Here is a 27,636-nt window from a genome sequence, read left to right on the forward strand (position 1 = left end):
TATTCACTTACTGGTGTGACAGATGGTTACCTCATATTATACACACAAAGATGCTGCATGCTAATGAGCTGATTGGAGTCCGGCGTGATGTCATTGAGTCCAGTGTATATTTAATTCAGAGCTATAGCCACTCCCCTGCTAACCTGCTGCTGATTCATATGGAAACAAACTGTCATTCAGCAGCAGGTGGGCGGGGAGAGTCAGGAGCTCATGAATATTCATGACTCGTCATTATCAGCTGGAGCTTTTCAATACAAGATGTTGGCAGATTGACTGGGTCAATTAAAGAAAGTGACCCAGCATTTTGCTAAGAGAATCGGTCACTTATTTATGTTGCCCTTAGTTAGGACACCATAAAACTGGTGACAGGTTTCCTTTAAGCTAGAGGGAATTATGAACAGTTCCAAATACCAGTCAATATTGGCACAAAACCTTCAGGCTTCTGCTAGAAAGCTGAACATGAAGAGGAACTTCATCTTTCAGCATGACAGCGACCCAAAGCATACATCCAAATCAACAAAGGAATGGCTTCACCAGAAGAAGATTAAAGTTTTGGAATGGCCCAGCCAGAGCCCAGACCTAAATCCGATTGAAAATCTGTAGGGTGATCTGAAGAGGGCTGTGCACAGGAGATGCCCTCGCAATCTGACAGATTTGGAGTGTTTTTGCAAAGAAGAGTGGGCAAATGTTGCCAAGTCAAAATGTGCCATGTAGACTCATACCCAAAAAGACTGAGTGCTGTAATAAAATCAAAAGGTGCTTAAACAAAGTATTAGTTTAAGGGTGCGCACACTTATGCAACCATATTATTTTATTTTTATATTTTTTCTTCCCTCTACATAAAAGATTTCAGTTTGTTTTTCAATTGAGTTGCACAGTTTATAGGTCACATTAAAGGTGGAAAAAGTTCTGAAATGATTTATTTTTGTCTCATTTTTTTTAAATCACAGAAACCTGACATTTTAACAGGGAGTGTATAGACTTTTTATATCCACTGTATGTGTTACGTCTGAAGATATATTTCCTTGGGGCATGTAATGTGTCAAATTTTTTTATTATGTGATTTTAATGATACAAGTATACATTTTTAGATATTTGGGTTTGAACACTTTTTTTTTGGTAGGGTGTAAATCTCATATTGCTTTGTCTACAACTTCTTTTCAGACTTGTCTCAATGTTTGCAGGTGGCCTAGACCAATGTGGTTCAGATGAAATGGTCATGTTATAAGACCATAATGTCTAAGACCACTGAGCATCACTGAGTGGAGTGATCACTTCATTACAGTGACGTGCGCACAGATATGACATATTGACCATCAACCTTACTGTTCATATGTGGTTGCAAGATTTATAAGAAGGAGAAACATAAAAAAGATGCATATTATCTAAGAAGACACAGAGGCACAAACAAGACGTATTATGACAAGCTGTCTATGATGCTTTGAACAAGTCCATTTCCTTACAGAACTTTATTATGGGGTTCCTAGGATGCAGATTTCAATATGATTTGAGTAATGTATACTATATGTGTACATTTGAGATTTTATATCCTGTCATATTAGATATTACATTTACAAACACTCTAATCTGAGATCTTTTCCATCTGCAAAAAATATTTGACATGCATAAATTTAAATTAAATGAATGCAATATTTATCTTTCTGACAACGTATACTGATACCCACAGTGAGTACTTCACATTATCTGTGAGCCCTTTTTAATGAACCTAACAGTCATACCCACCTCTAATATAATCACTCAAAACATGACTAATACCTCTGACTTTAATCCTATTCCTTTAATCACATAAAATTAACACATTTTTGTCAAAAGATGCCCGATTTCATTTGACAACAATATTGACTTGACTCCCAGCAGAATTAGGCACACATCCAATGGTTTTTCTCTTGGGAAATAAGCAGCAATGACATTCAGACACTAGATGGAGCTAGTTACTAAGGACTATACTGAGCTACAACACAAACTAACATCTCCATAGAACACATTCACATAAAAAAAACTGAGGAACTCCGCTGCTGGGTTTATTCAGTGCACATGTGGCTGTTTTAACTGAACAAGTTCAGTTTACACTGCTTAACCCTTTAATGGCCAGGTTTGTTTGAGCCTTAATCACCAAGCTATTTTTTATGTTTTATATCCTAGCCATGACTATTTAATTTTTCTGTCAACCATGTGGAGGCTTGTTTCTGTAGCACAAATTTTGTGTGAGGTCTTCTTTTTTGTGCGGAATCACTGGATATTTTTACTAGTAATATTTTGAGGTATATAAAACTTTTTGAACACTTTGTATTCTACTTTTTGGGGAAACAAGAGTTAAAAGACAGCCTTTTTTTTACAGTACTCTCCACGCAAGTTAGGCTAGTGTCATGCCTGTGGTAAGGGTATGTTACAGCAGAGGAACCGGACGGTTTCTGGCATAAGTGCCAGGTTTTTGTCCAGCCAAAACTCGGTGCTCATGCTATAAACTGGCTGAATCCTCCCATTATAGTCAATAGGCTCTGGCAGTGCAAGGCCCTAGCCGACTATGGCAGATATGGTGAACTCCGGCAGGCTGTTCCTCTGTCAGAAAACCTCTCTGCTACCTTTACTGCAGATGTGCAAGTAGCCTTAAATATTGATATCATTTTATAGTTTAGGTCATTATGAATATTGAGATACTACTTATATGTCATTTTTGTTTTATATTTTTACACAACAAAGTAATTTGTTTTGTAAAACATTTTTAGCGTCATTAAAATGTTTTTGCTACACCATATAATTGCTTGTATAATACAATGCAGTACTTCTGTTTTCTGTTTCTATTAGACTTTGTCCAATTGTTAAGTCTCCGGGTGCCATGGCTAACCATCAGCAAACTGCATGGGGAGGTGGCGATTGGCTGACAGAGGGAATCCTGATGATGCTGGCTACATGTATCAGCCTCATGGGTTCAGTGGCAGTGCTTGTGAGTTCGCTATGACATCAATATCTGTCACAGGTCACAAACTAATCGTGAAGATGGATATAAACATCATAGAGCATGAAGTTTAAACTGAAACATGATTATAATAAATAGTGAACATGACAAGAAGGAAAAGCTATTTTTAGTAAATGGTTTTATATACAGAGTCCATAGTTTACAATGTGATTGTATTTTTCATGTTAACCTATAAATTATATACTACGTTGTTTTAAATGTTTTATCTATAAATGGTTTACAATGTACAGATTATAATAATAATAATAATAATAATACATTATATAGTATAATATCTAAGCCTACATATTTTATGTTTCTTAGAAGACAAAGCTTTCTGTACAAATAGGTCCTCTATGCTTCAAATAATCCTAAGAGCACGAGACACACTTAGGTGAATGCAAAGTAATGAAAGACCCTTTATTAATTGTTCTGTTTTTGGTAGACTAAGGAAACTATAGGGCCTTTCTTCAACATAGTTATCATGTTTTTCTTTCCCAATTGGTAATACATTAAGAGGCATTTTGGTTAGCGGCAGACAGGAAACAGACAGAAAAATGGAAAGGAAGGAAATAAGAAGGTCACTAAGTTAATTTCCAATTCCCCTGTAAAGTGGGTTATAAACGGTATACACCTTCCCTCCACTTGACTGTTTATATGTAAACATGTTAAAACGTATTAAACTAGGTCATATTGATACATGTGCAAATGTACAAGGCTCCAAATGCTCCAAACTGAATTCCTAAATTCAGGAAATTGTATAGTCCACTGCAACCCAGAAATAAAAGAGTGAACAGTAGTTACAAACCAAATGACTATGACCCTAAAGAATGGATGAAAATAGTTATGTCATTTGTGAAGAGAAACCCTAGGGAAGGGGAAAGTCAGTTTCCTCATCTGGGAAAACATTAAAATTGTGACAAGATCACAACACTTAATGTTACGCTGACTTGTTATAGATGATGTATAAGGGAGCACTGCAAGTCATACAAAAGGCCCCAGGATTATATAAAGAACATGCAAACTTTGTTTCATGCATGGCCCCCTATATAAATCAGGAGGTTCAAATGAAATGGCAGATGTTCTAATGTAAAGTGAATATCTTACCTAAGTGTCCACAGAACTACAGGAAAAAATGGTCTTCTGGGGGGGGGGGGGTGTCAGGATTTTAAAAGAACAGGCTAAAACTGGGCACACACATTAGCTGATGGACAAATGGGCATTCAGCCAAAAGTTATCTCCCCTGCCCCCCCCCCATATAAATGCATACTCAGCTCAGTCTAGCATGCATGTGTAATGAATACAAACAAAAGGATGATGCCAAAAGACAAAAGGATGGGGCCAGTAGACAAAAAGATTGGGCCAAGAACAAAAGGATGGGGCCAAATGACAAAAGGATGATGCCAAAGCACAAAAGGATGGGGCCAAAAGACAAAAAGATTGGGCCGAGAACAAAAGGATGGGCAAAAGAACAAACTGATGGGGCCAAGAACAAAAGGATGATGCCAAAGGACAAAAGGATGGGGCCAAAAGTACGGGGCCAAAGGAAAAAAGGATGGGGCCAAAGAACAAAAGAATGGGGCCAAGAACAAAATAATGGGGCCAAGAACAAAAGGATAGGGCCTAGAACAAAAGGATGATGCCAAAGTACAAAAGGATGGGGCCAAAAGACAAAAAGATTGGGCCGAGAACAAAAGGATGGGCAAAAGAACAAACTGATGGGGCCAAGAACAAAAGGATGATGCCAAAGGACAAAAGGATGATGCCAAAGGACAAAAGGATGGAGCCAAAAGTACGGGGCCAAAGGAAAAAAGGATGGGGCCAAAGAACAAAAGAATGGGGCCAAGAACAAAAGGATGGGGCCAAGAACAAAAGGATGATGCCAAAGCACAAAAGGATGGGGCCAAAAGACAAAAAGATTGGGTCAAGAACAAAAGCATGGGCAAAAGAACAAAAGGATGGTGCCAAAGGACAAAAGGATAGGGCCAAAAGACAAAAGGGTGGGTTAAAGAACGAAAGAATGGGGTCAAAGAACAAAAGGATAGGGCCAAAATCAAATGGATAGGGCCAGGGACAAAAGGATGGGGTCAAAAGGAAAAGGATGGGGCCAAGGGACAAAAGGATGGGGCCAAAGAATAAAAGGATGGGACAAAGAACTAAAGGATGGGGCCACTGAAATCTAAATACCCGATCCTTATTTTCTCCTGTAAAGCCGGGATACCATGTTAGTCGGCTGGTACCACAGAAAAATCAGCAATTTATACAATGTGTATGGCAAACATAATATAAACAGAAGAAAGGTAAATTGTAAATCCGTCACTAAAAATATCTGATCTATATGAGGGTGAACTTGTCAAAGAGGTCATCTTTTGAAGAGGTCTCATTGTATCAGATCATGGGGAGATACATCTTGTATGCATGCATTTACAGCAGCCCCCCAATGTGTATGTATGCATGAATGTACTGTACAACAATTCCCCAACAGTAGTATGAAAATCACTGAGTGGGAGAAATGAGAAGACAAGCAAGGGAAGATAGAAATAAATGACTTTTATCTCTGTTGTCTTGTGCACCCTTTGGCCGAATACATGCAGCTCAGGCTCAGAAATATCAGACATAGGCTATTATAACAGTCAGGTACTACAGGTCACCTGCAGGGAAGCCATATTGAATTTAATTTCACTGTTCTTTTATTGGATGGTTGCTGCTATTAAAAGGAATTATACTACTGTGTGGATTTGCAGGGATTAATGACCTATCACTAGAACAGACTCTCAATATATGATTGCGACCCTTGCAATAAGCAGAAGCTGCTCCTTCATTGCAGTACCTGACACAATGCTATTCATACCTGTCTGAGTATGCAGTAGGCAGCTGAAAGGAAGGAACCCCTGTACTTCAGCTAGCATTAAAGGGGTTGTCTGGGAATTAAGAAAATGAAAATACTTAAATATTACTTTATAATAAATATATTTCCAAATACCTTTTATTATTTATTATGGCTCGTTTTGTTGGGGGAGCAATCATCAGGGGATACAAAATGGCCGCTGTCCTACCAGTACACACAGAACCTGTCCTAATCACACAGGAGGACAAGTTACCTCACAACACTGAGTTAAAGAGCTGCCTCATCCTCTCTGCTCTACTTGTCAGGAATTATGATCCTAAATACAGATGATAAGAACTTTAGCTGAATCTCTGGGGAATTTAGTTCATGAGGAGACATGAAGTACAGAGAGGACGGACAGGACAGACTGTGGTGATATGGAGCAGTGGTAATGGAGACTGCTGCTGCTCATTACCCCCACTTCATGTCTCCTCGTCATTTCCATTCCCACAGAGCAGAGAGGAGGATGAGGCAGCCCTTCAGCTCAGTGTTGTGAAGTAACTTGTCCTCCTATGTGATTAGGACAGGTTCTGTGTGTACTGGTAGGATGGCGGCCATTTTATTTCTCCTAGTGATTGCTCCGTAGACAAAACTAGCCAGTCTAACTAATGAAAGGTATTTGTGGATATATTTATTATAAAGTCATATTTAAGTATTTTGATTTTCTTAATTCCTGGAGAACCCCTTTAATGTCCCTTTATTCTGCTAATTTTGGGATTCGGAGATCCAATAATCAAACACTGATTGCTTATCCTATTGATTGGTCATTAAAGTAAAATCCTGGAAAACCCTAATATGTTAGTGTAATGGTGTTAAAAGGGGTTGTCCAGCCTTTTCTAAGTGATGGCCTATCCTCAGGCTAGGGCATCACTAACTGATCAGCAGAGGTCCAACCTTTCACCCCCACCGATCGATCATCTATTTGGGTGTAGCTCTGTCACCAGAAGTTGGTGCCGGAAGTAAACAGCATCATCAACATTGCAGTGGGCAGCGCTTGTCACTGCAGCACAGTTCCCAATGATTTCAAAGCGGGCAGCAGTAGAGTGATGAGCACTGTCCACTAGTGATAAGCTAGTGATGACCTATCCTGAGGATAGGCCATCACTTACAAAAGGCTGGACAATCCCTTTAATACAAAATAAGGAAATAAGAGAAGTACACAAAATAATATATTTAATATTGAAACATTGAAACAATTACCTTATAACACATACATGCAAAGTTATAACATCATCGTTTATTGTGTGTAAAATCATTCCAGCCATAGCAAAACACTGCATGTATGTGCATAAAAATGCTAAAGTAATGGATCTATTGGTCTGAAAACAGATAGCCAGAATTACCTTCACGTTTATGACCACCTTAAAAAGTTTCTTATTAGCTCCGGTACATTTTTAAGTACATTTTTAAGCCTAATGCCTCTTGTTTGCAGTCAGCTGCCACAATAAACCACTGCAAACAAATTTCAATGTGATATTTTTCAGCTTGCTTTAGGAAATATATCAGACATGACATTTAGTGTAGAAGAAGAATTTAGCAATACATACGTCCCTTTTTATTGCACCAGAAAAGTTTCATCAAAGGTCAATAAAGACTGGCTGGGTGCCTTCATGAAGACTGTCTCAGACCTTTCATAGATTGAACCATTCACTCTCTGCATGATGCCACGCACCTCCCTAAATACTTTGCATGCCAAAGTTCCCATGGCCTATGGTCCACAAAACAATGAAGTACAAAATCTTTTTTTTGTAATTCAAGGAGCTTAGTTATGAGTTTAAATGCTGCCTTTTAACTTGTCCTTTTCCATGGTTACTTTTGTCAAGACATCATTTTCTCGTCATGGCTTTCCCTGGCGCACGCTACTTCAAAAGGAAATATTTATGGTTATAAGAATCTAAATCTTCTATAATAACATAGTCTGAGATAAAGATCTTTTATAGACTGCTCTCTGGGGTGCCTGTCACTATTTGGCCCCAAGGAGGGCACTATAACAACAGGAGACAAACCAACATTTGTGTTACAAATTTTGATGTCTGGGAACTTTTAATTGCAGGTGCCATTATTTGTTTCAAGATACAATGGATTGTTACATAAGCAGAAACAATGGACTGAACATGTTAGATGCAAATGTCACTAATTCTATTCAAAAGCTCCTTTTAGGGAGGGATACTTAAGATTCAGGGCAAAAGATTGACTTTTGTTCTTTAGCAGTCTGTCATTTACACACTAGCCTAGCATCAGGGCAGACTGGAACTAGACTAGACTAACACAAGGCTAGACTAGCACCGAGATAGCTCTGCAGCTTTTTATTTTCTACTCAGTAAACCATATTACATATGGGTTTTCCAGTCAAAATGATTTCAATGTTTATAGAAAAGTTGGAATAAATCTCAAAATTACACCCTATTTTCTACCTCTATTCCCAGCCCACACAAGAGCTGCGAGTCTACAATTTGTACAATGGATCAAGACAGCCAACCTATTAAGAAGCCATGGCCAAAAGACTGACACAAATTATAGTTTTTTACAAAATTTGCTTCTTCAATTTTTTATGATGGCAATTTGCATTAACTTTAGCTACAGTGATCAGATTAATTGCAAAATCATTCCTTGCATGAAAATAAACTTAATCACAAGAATCCTATTTCTACTGCATTTCAGCCCTGCCACAAAATGACCTAAAAACATAATTTAAGTGATTTTCTCATTAGCTCAGGACAAGTTAGCTGATATCACTCATACTGACTGAATTAGAAGAGCAGACTGGTTGCTTTAAAAAGGGGGTGGTGCTTGAAAGCATTATCTTCTTCTGTTAGGCATGGTTACCATTAAGGAAGCATATGCAGTCATGGTTGTTTTGCATCAAGGGCTTCACAGGCAAGTAAATAGCTTTTTGTAAGATTGCAACTAAATCAACCATGTATCGGATCATGAAGAACTTTAAGGAGAGAGGGTCAATTGCTGTGAAGAAGGCTTCAGGGTGCTCAAGAAAGCCCAGCAACCGCCAGGATACAGGATCAGGTCACCACCTGCAGAGGCAGGCATGAGTGAATCTGCATGTACAGTGAGGAGAAGGCTTTTGGAGAATGGACTGGCATCAAGAAGGGCAGCAAAGAAGCCGCTTCTCTCCAAGAACAAGGATTGGACTGCAGAGGATTTGGGTAAAGTTATTTTCTCTGATAAAGCCCCTTTTAGACTGTTCAGGAAATATGGAAAAATGATAGTCTGGAGATGAAAAGGTGAGCACCATCATGAGTCCTGTTTCAGGCCAACAGTAAAGAATCCTGAGACCATTCATGTGTGGGGTTACTTTTCATCCAAGGGAGTGAGCTCTCTCTTACAATTTTACCTAAGAACACAGCTGTGAATATAAAAAGGTATTAAAATATCCTCCAAGAGCAACTCCTCCCAAGCCATAGCACCATAATTCAGAAGTTTCTGTGCCCCAGAATTGTCTTGGGCTACCAAATGCACAGTGTGCATCAGGCAGTTTGAGAAGCAGTCCGGCCATCTTGGATGGAAAAAGAGGAGACAGAGAACAGATGAATCGGCAGCTAAAAGATGAAAAGGAGGTCACCATGAAAGTGTTTTGTTCGGTGCCCAGTTAATGTGATTTTTTTTTATTTTTGAACTGGAGTGTCGCTTTAAGAGACTTACCAAACGAGGCTTTGTTTTAAACCTGTGCCACACTCAAAGTGACGTACACCTTGTACTTAAATGAGGCACAGGGTAGAGACACTGATGCACATGCAACTCTATAAAAAATTCTTGATCGCTATGTAAAAGATTTTGAAAAACTATAATAAAATAATAAATATACAGTGTATGGCTGCAATGGTAATGCGTATATTATACCATTTTTTGCCAGTTATTGTTGCTTTAAGCATAATGATCTGTGTCAGTGAAGTAAAAAATGGGAATATTCTAAGTCCTTTGAAGTTTAAAATCAACACCCTAACAAAGTGCAATGATCTCGTGGAGAAGAATGCATGTGTGGTCCTTGACAACCAAATACTACTGGGTCTGCTGACAGCCTTCTGACACTGTATCAACAAAAAGGTTTCATGTGTACAAGGAATTCTTGAAGAAACAGACGCTTCTAACTATGTAATCGAGGTAATTCAAAAGAACAAAGAAAGTGGAAAATACGACCTCAGCAAAAAAAATAATAGCACAGGCAGGTAAAAATAATATATTTTCTGTTTAATGATAAACCAGCTTAAAAAACTGTCGCCATCATTTGGAGCCTGTGAAGTGTTTGTCTTCGATAACCTCTTCCTCGTGATACTTCTGAGAGATTTTCAAGATGATTGAAATAGAGTTTTTAAAAACATAACAGATTCACATGTAGATGTACAAAATATCCTATAAAGCATCTACATTAAAATGTGGAAAAGATGTGTTTGCCAAATGTAGCAGGGCTGCATTCTTATTTGAGATATCTATGGTTTTACAGAGGACTACAGATATACACTCACCTGAAGAATTATTAGGAACACCATACTAATACGGTGTTGGACCCCCTTTTTGTGTTCAGAACTGCCTTAATTCTACGTGGCATTGAATGGAGATTTGAGGGATGCACATCCAGGGCACGAAGCTCCCGTTCCACCAAAGATGCTCTATTGGGTTGAGATCTGGTGACTGTGGGGGCCATTTTAGTACAGTGAACTCATTGTCATGTTCAAGAAACCAATTTGAAATGATTCGAGCTTTGTGACATGGTGCATTATCCTCCTGGAAGTAGCCATCAGAGGATGGATACATGTTCTCATTCTGTTTACGCCAAATTCGGACTCTACCATTTGAATGTCTCAACAGAAATCGAGACTCATCAGACCAGGCAACATTTTTCCAGTCTTCAACAGTCCAATTTTGGTGAGCTCGTGCACATTGTAGCCTCTTTTTCCTATTTGTAGTGGAGATGAGTGGTACCCGGTGGGGTCTTCTGCTGTTGTAGCCCATCCGCCTCAAGGTTGTGCGTGTTGTGGCTTCACAAATGCTTTGCTGCATACCTCGGTTGTAACGAGTGGTTATTTCAGTCAACGTTGCTATTCTATCAGCTTGAATCAGTCGGCCCATTCTCCTCTGACCTCTAGCATCCACAAGGCATTTTTGCCCACAGGACTGCCGCATACTGGATGTTTTTCCCTTTTCACACCATTCTAAACCCTAGAAATGGTTGTGCGTGAAAATCCCAGTAACTGAGCAGATTGTGAAATACTCAGACCGGCCCGTCTGGCACCAACAACCATGCCACGCTCAAAATTGCTTAAATCACCTTTCTTTCCCATTCTGACATTCAGTTTGGAGTTCAGGAGATTGTCTTGACCAGACCCCACACCCCTAAATGCATTGAAGCAACTGCCATGTGATTGGTTGACTAGATAATTGCATTAATGAGAAATAGAACAGGTGTTCCTAATAATTCTTTAGGTGAGTGTATTTACCAAAATTATCTTAAATCAGAAATCAGCTCTTTATACACCAACCAAGAAACCATTGTGGGCTTGTGTCTATACAGCACAGCCGGCATACAAAAGCTGAGGTACAGCCAGTGTACAGGATGGGGGAGGGGGGGGGGTAGACAGGGGGTAGACAGGCAGCATACTAAGACTCAACTGAGACTGGAGGGGGATTTCAGAATCTTAGGCTCCCAGTGATCATATATGCTATGTTTGGGTAGTACCTTCAGCCAATATGCAGGAATTTCTCCCAACGTGTGCATAAACTATCATAGGTTTTAAGGTCTGGATATGTACAGCTAGTCATTCTCCTCGTTCCTATGCTCATCTTCCATCCTGGGTGCCCGATCTTCAGGACGTTGTCTGTGGCTGCTGAACAGGAATGAAGAGGAGTGCAGAAACAGAGAGAGACGACTATGCAGCACCTGAGAAATGTGTCTGTTACTCCGGGGGCCTCGCCTTCTTCTTGGAGCTTACCTTTGTATTCATTTGGGAGCTAATAGCAGAAATATGCAGCTGCATACATCTGTGGCATACATTGGGCAGAATATATCAAATGTTCCGCCAAATGAGCGCAGTGTCAACATAGTCTGATATATGTTATCTTTTAGATGGGACCCATGTTGCCAGATCACTACTACCCATCGTTTACTACAGAAAGATTTTTCTTTAAGTATCCTTTCTAGCCAGGTTAAATGGAATGTGTCATCAGAAAATTACCTATTTTTTAAATCATTATTTTTAAAGATTTTTTGGTAATGTTATTTTTAATTTCCCATGTCAATATCTATATATATAAAAAAAACATACATCCTGCAGTTTTCACACTTATCACTATGCCTAATGTAGTGTCCCACTAGGTAGGGGTGGGCATTACACAAGGGTCAATTGGGTCACGTGTTACTCCTACTCCTAAGGGACAGTGATATTATATTTGACCATGTATGTTAATGTATTTTCTATGTGCTTTTACATGTATTGTTTCCCCTGTGACATGTACAACAGGCCTATGGGGGTGTAGTTAGGCATCCTAAACACTTGAGGGAGATAGGGAGCCCCTAGTATAAATGTTCAGGCCCAGACAGGGAGGAGTTAGTCTGTAGTCAGGAGTCTGTGGACACAGAAGTGAGAGGGCATCTTAGACAGAGATATGCTGAGGGCCTCCTCCTGACATGCAGCTAGATAGTCCAGGCTTCTAGTTGCCACCAGGAGGCTAGTGAAGGATTATAGCCTGCCTGAAGTATCATTGGACCTATAATAGCACAAGAAGAATCAACCCCAGTAGAAGAGATGTGCCTCCTGGGAGAAACCTGCAGTTACCCTCAAGCCAAGCAGAGACAGTGCAACCAGCTAAGATAAGTAAGCTGATGGGCAGAGGAACTATAAAGTAAGAGAAAGGGTCAATACTGGAGGAAGATTTATTACCAAGGATTAAAGCCAGCATTTAGGCACCCGGGCCTTGGGATAGAAACCAGACAGGAGTTCTAAAGAACAGTGTACACTATTTCTGAGGAGAAGGTACAACCTGATTCTTAGTGTGTTGTTGATTACCCTCTGAGTATCTTGCACAGAATTATACCTGCCAGTATTTGAAATGAGCCTGCTTGTGAAGCACTTGAAATAAGGGACTGCATTACCATCTTGTTGTACAAAGTTGGACTGTTATAAGTGAAGCAACGTTTGGTTCACTATACCACCTGTGTACCTCACTTATTGCTATTGAAAACCGGTGTGCCACCGTTACAGGCACTGGCGTCACGATCCTTAAAGGGACCTTGCCCCAGGCACTCAAAACACCTGCAACATCCAGGGCACCTCATTCACCATCAGGCCTGGTCCCTACATACAGAGTGTGCCCCAGAGGAACATTGTGTCAGCCTCTCCTTCACTGTCGTATGCCTGCCCAGGGTTCTCCTATGAACAGTGAGTAACCCTCGATTGCCCATAACCGTGACCTCACTTCGCAATACCCTGCAGGTCTGGCGTGCTGCACTAATAATAGGCATCACTTCTTGGTCTGTACAGAAAACTTTACTGCAGCTATCTGCTTGTCATTACAGGCAGGATTGGAATGACACATGACACATATCACCTACAATATATACATAGATAGCACAGGATCCACCATTCACAACAGGTGATTGTCAAATTGTATCTATTCTTGACCTCTGCACAGGTCACAGAACATGCCTAGAAGACTCTCCCACAGAAGTCAATGAGGTCCCCTCCAGACCGTTGTGTCTATGGCCCATGTGACTGCCATAAAGCAATTTTCTTAATGCTTTCTAAATGTTATCAATAACAGCTCAGGCAAGATGGCCACCCCTAAAATCATGTTCAGAAAACAGAGTAAATAAATTTGGGCAATTAGAAAATAAAAACAGATTGGAAAAAAGGATGTGTCGCTATCTGGTTTTAACTAGCCGAAAAATAAATTTGGTGACACTTTATTTATCTATATTTTCTTTTGTGATGAATTTTAGATCTTTTTTGATACTCATAGAAGTGCAGATGTTTTCATAAAAGTTAGAAATACTGCCGGTAAGGACAATTTAAAGTATGACTTTTGATATTTTCCCTTTAATCATGGTAATAACCAGTTAATGAAAAATATGACCATGAAAAAAAATGCACCCAGCCATGTAAAGTCATGTATGGTGAGCTCAAGTGGTTGACTGCTCCTAGTTAGCTTTAAACCACAACTGACAGATAACAGGCTGATAAAAAGCAGGCTGACTGGAAAAATATCTTATGTTTAATTCCTGCTGTCTTTATGGTCATGTCTATACCTAAGTAATAAATTAAACACAAACTATTTGCATTACTTGTCTCATATAAAAAAGTAAAGCATAACATACGTTAAAAGGTACGACTGATGTTCTATTTTATCCTTGACATCTTCGAGAGGATGTGTGAAATTTTTAACCAGGCGCTGGACTGATCTCTCTTTGCAAATATTTGCCATCCTCTGCCGTATCAGTGAGTACAAGACTACAGTTACCTCTACAATCCCTTAGCTTTGCTTGCCGGGAAATATTGACATGGTGCCAAAAAGGCCATTATACCGAAGACTGAAGGGTCATAATGTTTCTGGATGGTCGAGATTTGCTACAGTGTTTTTGTGCAATGGGTGGAAATTTGTTCTTGCAACAAGCAAACAGGGTTTGGATGATGACAATAAAAAGAATGAGACAGATTTACTAATGCTATTATCCTTTTTTTTACATTGAAACTACAGCCCTAGGGCAAAATGCAAAATTTTTGAAGACCCCTTCTCCCCCTGAATTTGTACCACACACTTGTAACTCCTAATTTACCGTATGTCACAAAAGTGAATAAGGCCTCACAACCACTAAAACTGATTTACCAACTTTCTTTTATAGAGAGCATGAAATATTCCATTACTGGTTTTATACATTAGAATTAGAGATGAGCGAATCGACTTCAGATGAAACATCCGAAGTCGATTCGCATAAAACTTCGTTCTAATACTGTACGGAGCAGGAGCTCCGTACAGTATTAGAATGTATTTCGGCTCATCAGAGCCAATATATTCTTATACTGTATGGAGCTCCTGCTCCGTACAGTATTAGAACGAAGTTTTATGCGAATCGACTTCAGATGTTTCATCCTAAGTCGATTCGCTTATCTCTAATTAGAATACAACCGAGCAGTATGATATTCTTAGTAAATGCCCTAAGGCTTCTCTGATTCAGTAAACTCAGTTTCAAATGCATTCACCCTTTAGCCAGAGAAGAGGGCAGCTACTAAATACCCTCATACACAGTATTGTCGGTCAAACCCACCATTTTCAGTTGGGTTGGACGACAATCTGATGTTAGTGGGGAGCAGCTTAATTTTCCCTGATGGATGATGTTGGGATGAGAGAAGGATTGTGTTGAATCTCAAAGCCTAATTGTTTTGTTCACTTGGGAGATAAGTCACAGTTAGTGGTGTCTGGCAGTGACTCTCTCCTTAGAGGTTTACACTCAGCCAAGCACTGAGCAGGTATGCGTATGGAGGATTTGGGTGACATATCTGGGAACCTTAAAGGGGTTGGCTACTTTCTGCTTACTGTTGACCAATGTGTCTGTGAGATGATTATATGGCAATTACATGTAGCCTGTGTTGAAACCCTGCACCATTTTCTATATTTCATCAGGTTTACTCCCTTGTTTACACAAAGAGATTCTGTCCATAAGATGGCCAGTGATGGAGGGTCATGCCACCATGCAAATCAACTCCATGTGATGCTTCCTCTATTCAGACACACTGCACCTGCCATATACACTTCTTCTGTTGGGAGTTTAGTGCAGGTGCAGTATGTTTGAATGGAGGAAACTTTACATGGAGGTGATCTGCCTGGTCACAAGACCCTCCAACGGTGGCCTTTTTTTGGGCAGGACCTTTGTGTGGACAGCACAAAAGACTTTGCAAAAAAAGGAGTATACTTTATAAAATATAAGAAATGGTGCACAATTCCAACAAAGGCTATATTAGAAAGTATCATATAATTATCTTATAAACATATTGGTCAACAATAAGGAGAAAGTGGTCAACCCCTTTAAGTGTCTCTTGCTCAGGAGGTCCTGACATGTCCATAGACAATAAGCATGGCCCATCGATTTTAATTGAGAATTGTGTAATGCTTCATTTCTACTATTATGGTGCAGGATTCAGATTACAGCTAATGGCTTGGAGTACCAGCAGCGGGACAACTTGAGATCAGCTTACAAGAGACCCTTTACGGCAAACCAGGATTGTTCAAAGCTTTTTTCCACATCAACACCCTATGGTTACATTTCTGAGCTGGGCTTCTTTGGTGGTCTTACGGTTTTCAAGCACCTACTCATAGTTCAGACTTTAATGAAGCCTAATTATTGTATCTACAACTTTCTAATATACTTTGTGGTTTAATGCTCATTCATAAGAAGGGCAGGCAGGGGAACGGACTAGTGGGCCTAAAATATTTATCTTAATTTGGGCCAGTTTTGCTCAAAGCTGTCGTAGATTTCATTCTGGCGCATTAACTGTCTAGAGGATGCGCCTGGTCATAAATTAGGTGCATCCTTTGGCGGCACAGGAGATTTTGAAGACCGACATAAAACTCCAGTGTTTGATAAATCTCCCCCTTCATGTCCAACTGACATGTGCATGATTTGTTATAGAAGATACTGTACATAATATGACCTTTAAAACCACCTCATCTCTTAGGAGCCCTTAAATGATGCTATTGGGCTCTTCGACATTTAATGAACTTTTCCCTGACTTCCCATTCAGGCAATCGTTCACAGGCAGACATGCTATATGTGCAGCTGCAAAAGGGTTCTCAAGGTAAGTGGGCCCAACAACATAATAAAACTTGCAAATCCCTCTACTGTGTACTAGATTGCACGTATGGACTGAGTTAATGATTACCTTGCCTTGCAATAAGTGGTAAGGTGTAATGGCTGAGAGATTGGAAGTGAAGGGTTGCAGGAAAGTCCTCAGAGAGGAGATCTATCATAAGCAAATACCTCTTAATATGGGGCAAGGACCTATGAATTGTTCTTGCACATGCCTCTGTACTAGGCAACATGTCTTTGCTGATGGGTCAGGAATGATTTCACTGCTAGAATGCCGCCAGTCTTCAATGATCACCCACTGGTACCATATAAAGGTGTTGTCCAGCAGTATAAAACTTTTTATATATGGCTCACAATTGGTTAAAAATAAAAAGAAGCCACACTCACCCTCACTGATCCCCCACCTTTGCTTGTCTGACACTGCTCCGATCCATGCTGCCCTTTACTTCCTGTTCCCGCTCCAATATGCAGGAAATTCCTGGAGATGGCTGCTAAGCCAATTACTAGCGTTACCTGTGACCCGCCTCAGTCAGTGATTGGCTTAAAAGGCCTTTCCTGGAATTCCCTATGTGTTGAGTCAGGACCAGGAAGTGAATAACAGTGGTGACAGGATCAATGTTAAAGTGGCAACGCTGGGGATCAGTGAGGATAACTTTGGCTTTTTTTTTTTTTTAAACCAATGTGAATCATATATATAAAAAAAAAACTAGTATCACTCACTGGACAACCCCTTCAACTAGGGCATGCGTATAATAAAATCCTATGTTTAATGAAGTCCTATGTGTATAAATGTTCCTCATTATGAGAGCATTCTACACCCCACATCATCATCATCTAACACTCCAAATCTGGATCCACTGCATTATGCATGTGTATAGATCTATATGGATAAGTCAGGATTGCTGTAAATGTGGGAAGATAAAAATAGGAAAAGTAGAGGAAATATACTGCAGTCATAGCAACAGATGCAAGAACGATACAGGACACAGGAACGTTTGTACTATATAAAGTACATACCCTTATAAAAGATTCATGAAGTTTACGTAATAAAAGAATATCTGCATACAGTATTTTCCAGTGAAAACCCTGGACATGCTGTCAGCGGCCCATGTAAATTATTACGAAGCAGCAGAGCTGCAGTTTTTTCTCTTTTCATGTCTACACGGTATGTCTTTTATGAGATAAGAGACTATTCCCAGAAATTCACTCATCTGTTCAGCTGCTATTTTTATGTCTTAAGACATGTGAATAACTTCACGTCCAAAATCAAGTTTATGGTAAAAAGGCAGTTGTGATGCTTCTTGTCACAACCAATGCGATCAGCTAATATATGCCTGAGATGTAGTCACAAACATCTTTCCATTTCAGGAATAGATAAATATTCAGCAGATTCAATTCTTCTGAAGTTCTCATGTCAGACTACTGGTGGTGGTAATAATGGTGATATACCTTCTTGTGGATTTAAGGAAAACCCTCACTGCTGATGGCCTCTACAAAATACTATTATTTCCTTATAGTATGTGTATCATCTGGAAAGATAGATAGATAGATACCTCTGAGACCTGCACTTATCTCCAGAATGGGCCCCCCAAAGTGAATGAGAGCGCATTGGGCATGCACAGCATGCTCCCTCTTAATTTCTTTGGGAGTTCCAAAAATAGCCAAAAGAAATCGCACTCAGCTATTTTTGGCAGTTCCAAAGACAAGAATGAAGTGCGTACCGCGCAAAGAGTGGTCACCACTCCATTCCCTTTAATGGGAATGCCGGAGATAGCTGGGCCAGCCAGAAACGAATGGAGTGCATGTGCAGAAGCTTTCCACTCACTTTGGGGGCCCCGTTCTGGAGATAGATACGGGTCCCAGAGGTGGGGCTTGCACCTGTCTGACATTGGTGGCATATCCTAGCGATATGCCACTAATGTCTCAAATGAGACAAACCCTTTAAGGAAGCCGCCTCAGCAGGACAGGCAATATTTTATTCTGGTTAGCATGACAAATCACTTGACAATACTAATAGCCTCTTTGGCATTTTTTTGGCCCATGCTGTGCTCCTAACCTGGTGCGATCAGGCGAAAACTATATATCACCAGATGACTGTTCAAGATGGGGTAAAATAGGATGACTTCTAGTATAACTGGATAGATAGATAGATAGATAGATAGATAGATAGATAGATAGATAGATAGATAGACCATCCATGGAACTTGAAGAGATTGTCTCACCACAAACAACCTACTTGATATGGCGCCAGATACCCCTGGCAAAAAGCTTGAATCAGACCAGCAGTAGCTGATCTTACAGAGTGGGTCTTCTTTCTAGCTCATAGAGGGGGTCATCAGCTAGGCCTCCATTTGTGACACCCATATACCCCCATGGCATATACCTTCAGAATTAGGGATGATCTAATGAAATGGTGTGCTGAAATAGCGGCAAATTATTCTCTATTAAAAGTTTATTATACTTTTACATTAAATGTCAGAGCACAATCTTTTAAATATTCAAGAGGTTGGTCAAGCTGGTTAGAATATAACCAGGGTATCACAGGTGACTTTCAAGAGAGGTCATCCCAGGTACTGATGACAGCCCCATATGAGATGCAGTAATTACTGAGAGACCTTGTAAATTACAGTATATGTAATACTAAGCTCTCTATATTACTTATAATTAAGTATACATATATCCTTTATCATTCTAGAACTGTGTGACAAGTATTTGATGGAACACAGAATATTTAGGGTTATTTTCTAAAAGCTGCTGTAATAGTAAGGTTAATACAGATACATGGCTATGTTATGCTGCTTCTCTTGTGCAGTGAATGTTCATGTGTTGTAATGACCATTCCCTCTTCTATAAATTAGCAATATATCATTTTCTCCATGACCACAACTTACGATGCAGGAGCACTTAAGGCATTTGTTCCCCTCTGGCTGAAATTCATCTCCTTCTTTATGGTGTCGGCCTTCATATACACAACCTGAAACAGACAGAGGAAGTGGTCAGGAAAGTGAAAGGCTCCACAGTACACAAGACAGCTTTTGATCATTGTTATATGTTATCTCCACTTCCTTAGGAACATCGTACAATTAAAATGATCTTGGGGACAAAGTACTTCTTATCTGTACATGCAAATGATCTAGCTCTGTGTCTGGGTGGTCTCATGTCATTGTAAGGATGCAGTAATAGCTTTGCTACAAACCATGAATAACTGAGCTTCTGTCCCAATCTAATCTGCAACTTATTGGTGTCTATACAAAAGTTTGTCAGTGGGATCAACTAGGATGATAGTAAAAGCAAAACTCCACTTACGACTAAAATGTTTTGGGAAACTTTATATACAATTTATGTGTAGAACTAAATTTAAAAAGTTTCCATGGGAAACCATCAGAATTGTGAAGGCAATTGTGAATGTGAATTAAGAAATACAAACTATTGGCAAAGTTGCATAGATGAGTTTTACAATTTCATGATACTGATAAGCTATACTCAGGATAGGTCATCAATATTGCCGATCAGTTGTTTGAAGGGGCTGCTTCCACTTCAATGTACTAGTACATCGTCTACATTGTAGTAGTGGTGCAGGGTAAGACTAGTTGCATACTAGTGGCAGCAATCCGGTAGGCATCCGTCTGGCCCCATTCACTATAAGAGGGACCGGCGGAGATCTGGCCACATTCCGGCAAATATGCAGAGAATCAGTCGGAATAAAACTGCTGCGGAATGGAGCCAGACAGAGCTTTACAAACTTCCTGCCATGCCAGAATGCAGAGCGATGTGGCAGGCTATTCCATGTGCAACTAGCCTGATCACTGCTTCTCTTCCCATTCACTTGAATGGATGAGGAATCTGTTACCCTGCACCACTGCTACAATGTAATAGACATGCAGGTAAACGCTGAAAGGGATTCAGCACTTGAACGGGCACCACAGACCTTTCAAACAGGTAATCAGCTTGATAGCTGGGAGTTAGACTCCCTCTGATCTGATATTGAAGACCTACCCTCAGGAAAAGTCATCAGTATCATAAATTGGGATTAACCCTTTAACTTCTATGAATATTTACACTACTTTTACAGCATCAAAACTATATTTAGAAAACCTGGACACATATATGGACAGCCTTACATGGGCAATTATCAGAAGAGAGAGTTCCTACAAACACTAGTTCCTGATAATTGCCCTGATCCTTAGTTTAGGGTTAAAACAAAGGCAATGGCTCCTTCTCCTGTCATAGGCCTCATTTTATTATACTTTTACTCGGGGGGACACTGACACCGTTTAAATTTATTTTATTTTGTACTATTTTCCACTGTAAATGCAGCATCCAAAGGAGCCCCAGTTACAGGGCAAAACAGACCTCTTTGGGGGCACTGCACACAGACAGAGCTAATCAGGGTCTTCTAAGAACCTGCAGCTCTGCTATAACTAGACACAAAGCAATAACGTGATTGCTGGGTCCATTAGCAGAATAGCCGCCTCCTTTATTCATTGCATAGCGCCCATTGAGTGCTATGTATGGAAGAAAGGAAAAGGCAGAAGTGGTAATAAACCGCTTTTGTTTCTTCCTTGGAGTCCCTGGCTGTCAGTGACAGCCACAGAGCTGACCTGCTCACGTAGATTGCGGGAACAGGAGCCTTAATCCAGCGTAGTACATATACGGCAATCCAGATTAAAGCTAAGTACTTAGCGCCATAAATGTCGTTATATATCTTCAATGCACATTTGAGCGTTTCTTATCACGCACATACCTGGACATGTAGGACAGCACAATCCTGGCAGCTTTACTGGGTTCTTACAGTGAACTAGACATTGCACTTGAGATTCTGTGATAACTCCTTCCTGTAAACAGAAGAAAAGTATTATATTGAATTGATGTAGTATGGCTAAATACTTTTACATTTTGGTGCTAAAATAAGAAAAACAACAAAAAGGTTATTTCTCCTATCCGCTTAACTCTTTCCCCCTTCTAAATCAATCAATGCCCCCCAGGCACCTGCATCATGCACCATGTAATAACAATTCTGGAGCATCTATTCTTTTGACTCTATAATATGCCATTCCTTTATTATTCCTGCTAGAAGTTCTATAGGAATTACTAGCAGTTTAGAAGGTCTAGCTGGTGTGTCCCTTCACAGTGTGACACTGTCCAATCAAACTGTGCAGGTACACACCCCAATTATGCTCCCTGTGGGATCATTTGCAAAAATGATAGCACTAATAACTGATCGGCTGTATTGTAGCCAATCAAAATCTCATTTGTATGAGCTTCTTAAAGTTGTATATTGAGCTGTTTGATGATTTGACTATTCAGACGATGCTGAGGGAAGAAGCCATGAAGATTTCCCTGGGGGGAACCATAGGGTGACGATTTTTAGTTAATTGATTTTGTATGCACTCTTTTGTACATAGTTTTATGGCTACTGCTTTGACAAGAAAAAAAAACTGAGATTACCTTTTATCGGCACTAAGGAAACATTTGCATGTCTATATATGTGAAAGTTGGAGGCGATTTGGGCAGACACTGAATACAGAATACTAAATGACCCCCAGCCGCAGACAACTCGAAAATGGGACACGATTGTAAAATTCTACTAGCAGAGACTTTTATCTGCAATTTCAATCTTGATGTGACTTGAAATGATCATTTCCTGGATTACCAGCCATTCGACTAAGGGCTCATGCACACAAACGTATTTTCTTTATGTGTCCATTCCATTTTTTCTGCGGACCGTATGCGGAACCATTCATTTCAATGGGTCCGCAAAAAAAACTAAGGGTACTCTGTGTGCATTCCGTATGTCCGTATTTCCGTTCCGCAAAAAAATAGAACATGCCCTATTTTTATCCGCATTACGGACAAGTATAGTACTGTTCTATTAGGGGCCAGCTGTTCCGTTCGAGAAAATACAGAATGCACACGGACATCATCCGTATTTTTTGTGGATCCGTTTTTTTGCGGACCGCAAAAAACATACGGTCGGGTACATGAGGCCTAAGAGATATCACCCTAGTTAAGCACCAGCCATAGCATCCATAGAAATGTCCACTCAATATTCAGACCAAACATATTGCCACAATTTATTGTAAAAAGATGTGGAAACAGGAAAAGCAAAATAAAGCCACCAAAGGCTTCCCTCGCTATCTCTTTTTTTTAACTTCAGCTTAGTAAACAATGAAAATGAAAATTCAGTTTGTATGAGATAAAACAACTGCTGCCGCTTTCTGCATAAAATAACACATGGAATATAATAAAAAATGCAAATCCACGTGCTATAATGCTACTGAAAATGTGTATGCTATTTCAAAAATCTGAAAAATAAGTTTAAAAAACAATCTTACCTGACACTGTCTGGTAATACAGGGATGTTCAGGGTCTTGCCATTTCATGGAGCTATTGAAGAGGTTACCATCAAGGCTACAACCTTATGGGGAAAAAAAATGAATACATTGTTAAAATAAGTTAGTGGCATAAATGTAATATCACATGAGTATCTAAACAGAGGCACAGAAGATTGACCTTATGAATCTGTCAATCATCTGAATTGCCCGATATGTAATCTATATCTAAATATTCATCTGATACATCTGATGATGAACCCTAGTATCGGAATGATTTTGCCATGTCCTCTAGGCAAGTCTTTAGAGCTGAGCAAAACTGTTAAAGTGAACCTGCCCTTACCATAGAAAATTGGGAACAGAAGAATACTGCTCTGCTCTAAAGCAAAAAGAACCCTATGCAGGATAAAAGCTCTAGAATCATTTTAAGTATAAGATAATAAACATAAATCAGACATCTGAACTCTGGCTAGATCATCAGAATATACATTGGCTTTAGCTACATAAAAAATATTTAAAGGGGTTGTCTCACTTCAGCAAATGGCATTTATCATGTAGAGAAAGTTAGTACAAGGCACTTACTAATGTACTATGATTGTCCATACTGCTTCCTTTGCTGGCTGGATTCATTTTTCCATCACATTATACACTGAGTTTCCATGGTTACGACCACTCAGTAATCCAGCAGCGGTGGCCATGCTTGTACATTATAGGAAACAGTGGCAGCCTCTCTGGTGGCCGGGACCGTGGGAGCACACACAGGCACGCATGCACAGCAGCTTCTGTGCTTGTTTACAGGCGTTACGATCACCGCTGCAGTGCACATACAAGGTGGCAAGGATGGCAGCTGCTGTGCATGCGTGTCTATGTTCCCATGGTCCTTGCCTCCAGAGAGTCCGGCACTTTAGTGTGCAAGTACAGTCACTACAGTTGGATTGTAGGATGGCCATAACCCTTGAAAAGGGCAAATCTGTAGTTTATTTATGCAAAAAAAAGATAAAAATTCATACACACAGACAACAGCATCTACACGGGTCATTGCATACAGACACTTACTCATGACATAATAATAATTATTAATAAGGGCCTTGTATCACCTTTCTCTACATGATAAATGCTGTTTGCTGAAGTGAGACAAACTCTTTAAAATAAAGAACAAATACAATGAAAAATAAAAAATAAAAGGTAATGCACATATATCTAATATATAACACATAAAAAAAGCATTGTGCAGAAAAAAAGGGCCCTACCAAGGTAGGTTCTGTATTAAAAAATCAAATGTAAAAACTGATGCATATACTGCAAACCATCACATTAATCATTTTGCGGAAAGCTCTAGTGTAACAGGAAAGATAAACTTCATTCCTTTTCCACTGATTACATAGCTCCAACATGTTCCAGAGCACTGTCCCCAATGTACTGTACTCTACTGTTATCTTTCTCATCCGAACCTGTCCCCAATGGGGCTTATAATCTCAAGCACTGAAATTAAAGGGTTTTTCATAATGTGGGGGTTCACTCTGGTAGTTAGGACTAGCGGATGCAGTATAGAGGCAAAGTACACAGTTCTTGAATCAAACAGCGGTGTTTATTCACACATTGATGTATAACAAAATGCAGATAAGGTGTATCACAAAACGCAGGTGGCTTGGTGTTTGTTCACACACAAGGAAAGTCCATAAACAATAAAAGTCACCTTTTCTCCTGGGTGTTAATTCACACCCTGTTAGCCGTTCAGCCTCATCAAGTCCAAAGACGGCCTGATTGTCTTTAGAGCGGCTAGAGTCCTCCAGCCCGGCTGAAACCTCAAATCCCAGTACAGCCCTCAGTTCACAGCATACAGACTCCTGAGATCCACTGTCAGAGGGAGGTTAATTCACACCTGGCACCTGGCAGTGCTGGCTGGTTTTTATGCCTGGCAAAACCCGGCCTTAAACATGGGGAGTAGTCACCCACCCAGCACTTTGACTATTCCCAGTAAGAGCCGTCCAGGATCAGCTATAACAGCCATGCTAAATCTTTAGGTGTCAATTAGCAATAGCTGCTGCTGACACATAAAATACCGGCTCTTACTTCACCAAGGCCAGAAACCTCGATGACACATACCTTCCATCCACAAAAACTGTCACTTGTTTATAATGCTAGACAACCCCTTAAAATTAACAATTCATGTATAAAATACACAAAAAATCACCTCTTGGCATCCTTTACTGCAATTCTATTTTGTCTCATACTGCAATCAAAACTGAGAGAGATGTATAGATACATAAAATTCTTCTACTTGTGTCCCAGGAGGTCAACTACTTCTGTTCCTTAATTCAGCAAACCTCTGTCTGGCTGTAAAGGCAACTGGCAATAGCAGGAGCCCCACATACTCATAGCAATAAAGGGGATCAGGTGGAAACTACCTCCTGAGTTCTCTGTAGGCTGCAGAAAATCTACTGTGGACAATTCTTTTCTTTCATTTACGTTCGGCAGACGGGCTCAAATAATTTTGTACAAAACGATTTGCCAAGTATCTCTAACTTATTAGTTCAGCATTTGCTATTATGATGCAATTTTGTACTTTATTTGGTTTGCAGTGAGCTGTTGCATTGCTTGTTTTGTTTAACAGTCTTGTTCTCAGCCATAGCAACGTGCCCCTGCGCTTTGGGATGTGCTGACTGACCCCCTTTTTTTTTTCTCTGCAGTTTGTGCTGGAGGTGTGGCTGCCTCCCCAGTCGTGCACTCCTGACCAGCTCGTCTGTCCCACAGGTTGATTTTAATTAGTGTTAGTATTTAGCTTGGCCCGCTCCCGCCCACTCACTGAAGCCATCTGGCACCAGGAGAGAGATAGTGTGTGGACTCTCATTGCAGTCCTTGGTGACCATGTGGCGCCAGGGGTGGTGTGGAGTGGGCCCGGCGTGCATGCTGGTAACTGCTTTCCCTGGATACAATGGAGGCCATTTTGGCACCGAAAATGACAGAAATTCAGGCGGATTCAGCATGTAAGTGGAACCTGCACTTTCTGAATTTTATGATAGCCGCCATGGCACATAACAGGTATATTTAGTGTTAGGAACCCGTCTAACTAGAGATTGCCTTGACGTTCGGCAGACGGGCTCAAATAATTTTGTACAAAACGATTTGCCAAGTATCTCTAACTTATTAGTTCAGCATTTGCTATTATGATGCAATTTTGTACTTTATTTGGTTTGCAGTGAGCTGTTGCATTGCTTGTTTCATTTACGTTAACAATGTAGGGGGTCATTTATCAAACAGAAATACGCTTAAATTAGGCATATTTCTGGAGCAGATTGCAGCACAAAGGTCCTCCCTGCTCACGCAAGGTCTAAAAAAAAGTGGGCATGGTGTAGGCGGGGAAGGGGAGGGGCCAGGAGGCCCCTTTCATTTACCATTTTCAACGCCTGTTTTAGGTATAGAAAATGGTCTAAATCTAAAACAGCTAGGAAGCTGTCTTACATTTAGAACTGGCGGAGGACCAGTGAAATCACCCCCAGGTATATTAATAAATGTGCCCCTTAGTTCTTGATTTAATTTTCATTTAGGGCTCATGCACGCGACCATGTTTTTTGTCTGCATCTGATCTGCATTTTTTGCAGGTCGGATGCGGACCTATTCACTTCAATGGGGCGGCAAAAGATGCGGACAGCACACCGTATTTCCATTCTGCGGCCCCACAAAAAAATAGAACATGTCATATTCTTGTCCATTTTACGGACAAGGGTAGGACAGTTCTATAGAGTGCAGGACGTTCCATTCCCCAAAATGCAGAACGCACATGGCTGATGCAGAGACACGATTTGCAGACCGCAAAAACACCAATGGCCGTGTGCATGAGCCCTGAATGTGGAAAAAACTGTCATAGAAGCTGCCATCACTTAATATTGTGTATCTATTTGCTGTGGTCAATTACTATAAAAATGCCCTAAGTAAACAAAACCTAAGATAGTTAATATCTACATACCTCCCAACTTTTGAAAATCACAAAAAGGGTCAATATGGACAGCGCGCATCACGGCAGTTTTTTTCATACGAGGCCACACCGCTAACTCCGCCCAAAGCATAATTACTGACTTTGTCACAACTGCAGCAGCTGGGGATCAGTTAGGCGAGTATAAGTTCCTTTAGTTTTTGTACAGCATGTGGAGCCCCTGAGACAATTTTTTTCTTGAGCTTCAATATCCATTTAAATATTAGCACAAAAATCATCAGATTGTAGATATTTTAAGGTCCAAATTGCACCAAATATTGAAGTTCTAATATACAGATAGAAACCAGACAGATAGTTTAGTAAGGAGCAATTTGGTAAATGTATTAATGCACATTTATGCCATCATTCTCCAGGTCAAAAAGAGGGACATTTAAGGATCATAGAGGGACAGAGGGACTTGGGTCAAAAAGAGGGACTGTCCCTCCAAAAGAGGGACACTTGGGAGGCATGTATCTATATTAGCATAAAAATTACTTTTCTAGGACTGGAACTGTGGTTTTAGACTTCTGACAGAAGACAGAGGTTTGAAAATAGATCAGATGAGGTTATTTACTACTCTGTGAGGTCAGGAACACTACAGGAAACTAATGGAAAATATTATCCATTAAAACCAGTACAATGTAAAACATCTGAGAC

General features: G+C 40.1%; 1 protein-coding gene across 2 annotated transcripts in view; it reads right to left on the reverse strand.

Moving 5' to 3' along the window:
• Positions 1–27,636, reverse strand: part of BMPER (BMP binding endothelial regulator) — a 253,177-nt gene that overhangs the window by 158,157 nt on the left and 67,384 nt on the right. For both annotated transcript variants that reach the window (XM_040434314.1, XM_040434313.1), the window contains exons 4-6: positions 23,010–23,092; positions 21,419–21,509; positions 19,566–19,648 (exon numbers count right to left, since the gene is read on the reverse strand). In XM_040434314.1, coding sequence (XP_040290248.1) covers positions 19,566–19,648; positions 21,419–21,509; positions 23,010–23,057 — 222 coding nt within the window. In that variant the 5' untranslated portion in view covers positions 23,058–23,092. The remainder of the gene's footprint in view (positions 1–19,565; positions 19,649–21,418; positions 21,510–23,009; positions 23,093–27,636) is intronic.

The sequence above is a fragment of the Bufo bufo genome, chromosome 5, assembly GCF_905171765.1.
Source record: "Bufo bufo chromosome 5, aBufBuf1.1, whole genome shotgun sequence".
In the NCBI taxonomy this organism is placed as follows: domain Eukaryota; kingdom Metazoa; phylum Chordata; class Amphibia; order Anura; family Bufonidae; genus Bufo; species Bufo bufo.